The 6,000-nt window shown below is 38.1% G+C and overlaps 1 protein-coding gene across 2 annotated transcripts in view; it reads left to right on the top strand.

Moving 5' to 3' along the window:
• The first annotated feature begins 99 nt into the window (after positions 1–99).
• Positions 100–6,000, top strand: part of MROH2B (maestro heat like repeat family member 2B) — a 67,755-nt gene continuing 61,854 nt past the window's right edge. For both annotated transcript variants that reach the window (XM_040496091.1, XM_040496102.1), the window contains exons 1-3: positions 100–253; positions 965–1,063; positions 3,759–3,913. In XM_040496091.1, coding sequence (XP_040352025.1) covers positions 112–253; positions 965–1,063; positions 3,759–3,913 — 396 coding nt within the window. In that variant the 5' untranslated portion in view covers positions 100–111. The remainder of the gene's footprint in view (positions 254–964; positions 1,064–3,758; positions 3,914–6,000) is intronic.

Genomic DNA, 6,000 nt, shown 5'->3' with positions numbered 1-6,000 from the left:
GGGAACTCATAATATTAGCTAGAGTGTTACCTCTCTGCAAACTCACTCTGCTCTTTCTCTAGTTATTATTGTTATTTTCCTTTTCTTGCTCAGATCCTCAGAGAAACCAGAATGCTGGCAGGTGAGGTTTTGGTGTCTCTTGCTGCACATGATTTCAACTCTGTGATGTATGAAGTCCAAAGTAACTTCAGGATACTGGAGCTACCAAATGAATTCATTGTGCTTGCTTTGGCTGAACTGGCAACAAGCTACGGTATGGAGGAAATAACCACCACATTTTCCTGGGAAACAACTACCCTAATTGTCTAAAACCAAATGGGTGCAAACAACAGAAAGGAGAACATACCTCCCTTCTGCTGTGCTAAAGAATATCAATAGCAGGATGTAGGCAGCTGTTTCTGAGCATAGATGAGTCTGCTGACTCACCATGAGTCCATGCTGCCCTGGATTTGGCTGGACTCCCTCCCACCCTCACCATCCCTTTCATCTGGCTTTGTTTTTGCAAAAGCCCTTTTTCTGCAAGGCACGTTCCACAAACCACTGGACATTTACATGAACTAAGGGTTTGTTATGATTTTTTTTCTACACCATTTTACTTGACAGATATTTATTTGTTTGCTTGTTTACTTATTTATTGAGAGCCTATTACCTGTGCTAGGCCCTGGGGATGCAGGAAATTTCTGGTGGGAGAGATGGACATTAATAAAATAATTATCCAAATAAGCAACTGCTACCAAAAAACAGGTACAGGTGACTTTATAGCTAGCACCTTATTTTAAACCGACCACTCCTTGATTCTCTAACTACAGACAGGTATTATGGCAAGAGAGGGATAGAGGTGGATATCTTCCCGCTGCACCTCATCTGTGCCCCCCATGCAGCCTTGAAATGCTGACATGAAGAGTCACAGAACATCCCAGTGTGAGGGGTTAATGCTTTTCTCCTCTTGTGCCCCTCTTGGCAGTGTCCCAGAGTATTCCCTTCATGATGATGACCCTGCTCACCATGCAAACCATGCTCAGGCTGGCCGAAGAGGAAAGGATGAAGGGAGTTTTCTGTATTGGTGGGTATCCCTATGGTTCCCTCTTTGTGAAGACCACACTATAAATTGAGCAAATGCTTTATTTTTCCTTTCACTCTTGTTCTGTTCTTTCTAACAATAATAGCTACCATTTATTGAGTGCCTACCCCATGGAAATTTCTCTCTCAATCCTCACTGCAATTATAATTCTATCTCTCTCCATCCTCAAAGCAAGGTAAGTACTATTACCCCATTTTACAGATGAGGAACTGAGGGTCATAGAAATTAAGGAATCTCCTTAAAGTGGTGACCGTCAATGAGATGGAGAGGTAGCATTCATGTCTATGTGACCACCCAGTCTATACTCTTTCCACTGCCCTGAAAGGCCTCCATTTCTAGCCTCCTTCTTTAGTTCCATCACTTTCCCCACAATGGTTCTAGGAGCTCACCAGCTCTTAGCAGCAGGCTAAATTTTGGCATTTCCTTATAACACAATATTGTAGTAATGCTAAGTAAGCAAACTAATCAAAAATACAAACAATCATAAAATTAAGGAAAATAGGTAAACAAACTGTGGGTCACAAACCCCCTCTCCCCCCAAAACTAAAATACATCTACAGTAATCAAGAGTCTACAAAGAAGAACATGCCCCGGAATTCCTAGGAAAAAACATTTCCAGCACAGTGAGGGGCTTCTTGGAGGAGTCTGGAGACCTGGATTCTTCTCTCTGATCATCCACTGAACCATCAGGTGACTCTGCCCTCTTTCAATCTCATTTTCACCCCAAACATGTCAAGTAAAGCGATTACTAAGATTCCTCTCACCTCTGACGCCCCCAACACTACTGTTTTGTAATATTTAAAAGCCCATGCTGTCAGGAATGTCATCTTTACCTATCAACCAAGTCTTTTCAGTTGTTTTGTCAATTTCTTCTTGTTTTATCCTCAATGAAGGCAACATTTGTATCTGATACATACTGAGAATTTACTATGTGCCTGAGTACTGCCTTGGGTATTTTAAGATTATTGTTTCCTTTAACCTTACAACAACCTATTAGGTAAGTAACATTTTTCCTCCATTTCACAGATGAGAAAATTGAGACGTAGAAAGGTTAACTGTTTGCCTGCGGTCACAGCTAGTATGCGGCAGAGCCAGGATTTGAATTGTGACAGTCTGGCTCAATGACTTGAGCAATTACACTAGATTAGCCCACTTTTCAATTCCTTTAATTTCCTTACTTACTATCACAGCTAACATTGTGTTCTTGCAAATAAACTTTGGTGTCTGTAATAACATTTCTACCTACAACATCAACAACCAACAGGGAAAAGGAAATAAAATTAGAAATCATCATGGCATTGAATAAGGGATTCTCTGTCTTTGTGTTATAAAGTTATCTAGAACCCTTTGGTCCTAAAGCAAATTTTGCCTGCCACTACAGAACAGGTATAAAGTTTTGTAGTAATCCATCCATTCATTTAGCTCTTCATTCAACCAATCAGCCAATAAGCAGACATCGTGCTTGTTGTTTCAGATACCATCAATAGATAAGACATCCTTTCTCTCATGTTGTTTATAGGCCAGTGCAACACAAACATACATACACACACACACACACACACACACACACACACACACACACAAGATTATGACAAAGCATAGCAGGAGATTATCAGTTTGAAGAGAAAGTGAATTAGCCAGTTAATGGCCAGCTCTAAGATACTCAGGATGTTTCCAGAGTATTCTTTGCATGTGAGGTATCGTTAAGGAGTAAACTATGAATTTTCTTTTTCATGTAGTGAAACATGAGGGCTGAAGGAACAAAAACTATTATTTAATGCAGTTGATGTAAGTATGTTTAGGTTGGTGGTGCAAATATTTTTGCAGGCCCGACATTTTTTTAATTTTATTGAAGGGAAACAGACACATGGAAAAATACAGAAATCAGAAGTGTACAGGTTGATGAGTTGTCACAAAATGAACTTACTCATTTGACCGCCACTCAGGTTAAGAAGCAGGACATTACTAGTACCCCAGAAACTGCCTCATCTTTTCTCCCAATCATCACCATCTTCATCCTCTCCAAGGGTAACCACAACCTTGACAACCATAGATTAGTTTTGTCTATTTTTGAGATCCTACACGTTGTTGTGTGAAACTACAGTCCGTGTTCATTTCTCTATACTATTACGTGCCTGTACTACAATTTTTCCATCCTACCTGTTGGCAGATATTTAAACTGTTTCCTGTTTGAGGCTATTACTAAAAAAAAAAAAAGTGAATATGAACATTCTTGTATAAGTTTTTTAGTTCCTATATACTTGTGTAGCTAATGAGTATATAATTAGGAGTGGAATTTCTGGGTCATGAAGAACACATATTCAACTTTGGTAGATCGCGTAAAACAGCTTTCTAAAATGTTTGTATCAATTCATGCTCCACGCCCCCCCACCCCAGGCAGTATGTGAAAATACCAACCGCACCTTAGTCTTACCAACATTTGAAATTGTCTGAAATTTTAGCAATTCTGGATGGTCTGTTGCAATATCTCATTATGGTTTTAATTTGCATTTCACTAATGTGGCTGAACACTTTTTATATGTTTATTTGGTACAGTCATAACATTTTACAGAAATTATTACACATTTGCTAATCATCAGTGCACTCTTCTCAAATTATTTTACGGTCACTCCCATCTTTAAATTTTTCTCAGTCTGTGGTTGTTTTTAAAATGCAGCCCTTGAGAAGTTCAGCAAGGCCATTTACAAGTATGTCAACCACTGGAGAGACTTCCCCTATCCCAGATTGGACGCCAACCGACTATCTGACAAGATCTTCATGCTGTTCCGGTATATAATGGAGAAGTGGGCCCCCATTACCTCATCCGTGCAAGTGAGTGGTGGCCTCAACATGTCTCAAGCTAGCTCTCCGTCCATGCTGGTTGAACTTGCTCCATTCTTTCTGACGTGATAATGAGTCTCAGTTGTTTTGGAATGCTATGAGTTGTGATTTATCAGGTTTATCAAATATTTTGTTTTTCCTGTTTCAAATCACTGTTTATTCATTCCTGAACTAATATTTATTGAGTCCCCATGATATGCCAGACACTGTTCCAAATTCTGGGGATACAGCAGGGATTAAACAGACCAAAATCACCACTCTCATGGAACCGACATTCCAATGTATGGAAAGAACAATAAATAACTGAAAATGAGTAAAATATACATAAAGTTAGTTATTTCATGCCTTATATAACCCATAACCCATATTTGGGATGAGCCACTGACTGAGAAAAACAACAGGCCACAGAAATTTCCTATGTCTATGAAGATGACCATGAAATAAAATAACATCTAAAGAATGTTCATAACGGCTTCAAAATATTGTAATGTCTTGCACAGAATAGGTAACAAAGTGCATTCACATATAATCCCTTGCTTATCTTGCTTAATTGGTATAATTTTTAAATGTAGTATAAATTAAATCCTTTTTAGGTCCTTTAGCTATATTATAAAAGATGCAACACATAGCCTTCTCTAGTTCAGTTTCTTTTCTATACTTTAAGCTACTAAAGCATTTATTTTTTTAACATATGCTGGGGTAGTTAAGTCATTAGCAAACATGGAACTTTTAAAATATCCTGTAGAAGTCTTCTCTTTAGGGCACCTGAAAATCAAAATTCAATACAAATTTGCCAAGCGCTTTCCTAGCTTCCCACAGAAAGAGTTAGACAAGTGACTAGAAGGTACACAAAAGTAATAAGGGAACACAGAGAGAGAAGCACTTAACTCCTGTGGTGAGTACTGGAAAGGCCATGACATTGAAACTGAGCTTGCAGCCTATAAAGACATTCACTGCAGGCAAGATGCATTCCCTAAAGAGGCAATAAAACCCACTGAAGCATAGGCTGAGATGAGATAACATGCACACTTGAGTGAGCCCAGTGGGAGAAAGAGAAGGGGAGAAGAGAAAGGGGAATAGAAAGGGGCAGAAATAAATGAAACTAGATAGGTGGTCTTGGCCATACAATGAAGGGCCTTGAATCCTACACAGGAGCTTGGACTTTTTTTTAATAGGAAATGAGAGACCTTTGAAAGAGTTCTAAGCAAGGAATAATTTTCAAGAAGCAAAGGGAGATCTATGGAGTATTGTTCCAGTGCTCAAGCAAGAATAATCTTGAAAAGTGTCCATTGCTTGGAAATGTCCAATTCCTTAAAAGAATCGTCCAGCTGACACACAGTTGGGTGAAATAAATGGTTGTTATTATGAGCCACTAAGTTTTGAGATGCTTTGCTGTATGACAAAACTTAGCAGGCAGAAAAAAATTCATCATATAATATTAGGTAGAAAAAGCAGAATGTAGAACTGTAAAGAATAACACTAATTTTTTAAAAAATTAAAATGTATGGAGAAAGTATAGAAAAAATTTCAAATAAATAAAAATCATATTAAAATACACCAAACAGTGTATGGTCATGGGTACTATAGATACTATTAGCAATGTGAATACTGTGTTTTCTTCTTCATCATAACTTTTGTGATTTCTAAACTTTTATAATCAACCTATTTACACTTATATTTTATACATGTTCATTTTTTTGTGTCAATAGAAGCCAGATTATAATGGATTGAGGAATAAATGAGAAGTGAGAAGTGGAGATAGCAAATGTAGACCTCTCTTTCAGAGAGCTTTGCTTTTTTTGCTTGTTTGTTTCAAGTTTTTATTTAAATTCTAGTTAATTAACATATAGTGTAATATTGGTTTCAGGAGTAGAATTTACTGATTCAGCATTTCCACTTTTTTAAGGAAAGAAACAGAATCGGGGTCTAAGTAATATGGAGTCAAAGAATTTTTTTTAAACATGAGGGAAATTCGGGGCGCCTGGGTGGCTCAGTCGGTTGGGCACCCAATTTCAGCTCAGGTCATGATCTCACAGTTCGTGACTTCGAGCCTCGTGTAAGGCTCTGTGCTGACAGCT

Source organism: Herpailurus yagouaroundi, unplaced genomic scaffold (genome assembly GCF_014898765.1).
Source record: "Herpailurus yagouaroundi ecotype Mexico unplaced genomic scaffold, PumYag 29, whole genome shotgun sequence".
NCBI lineage: Eukaryota > Metazoa > Chordata > Mammalia > Carnivora > Felidae > Herpailurus > Herpailurus yagouaroundi.
This window is presented reverse-complemented; position numbering and strand designations above follow the sequence as displayed.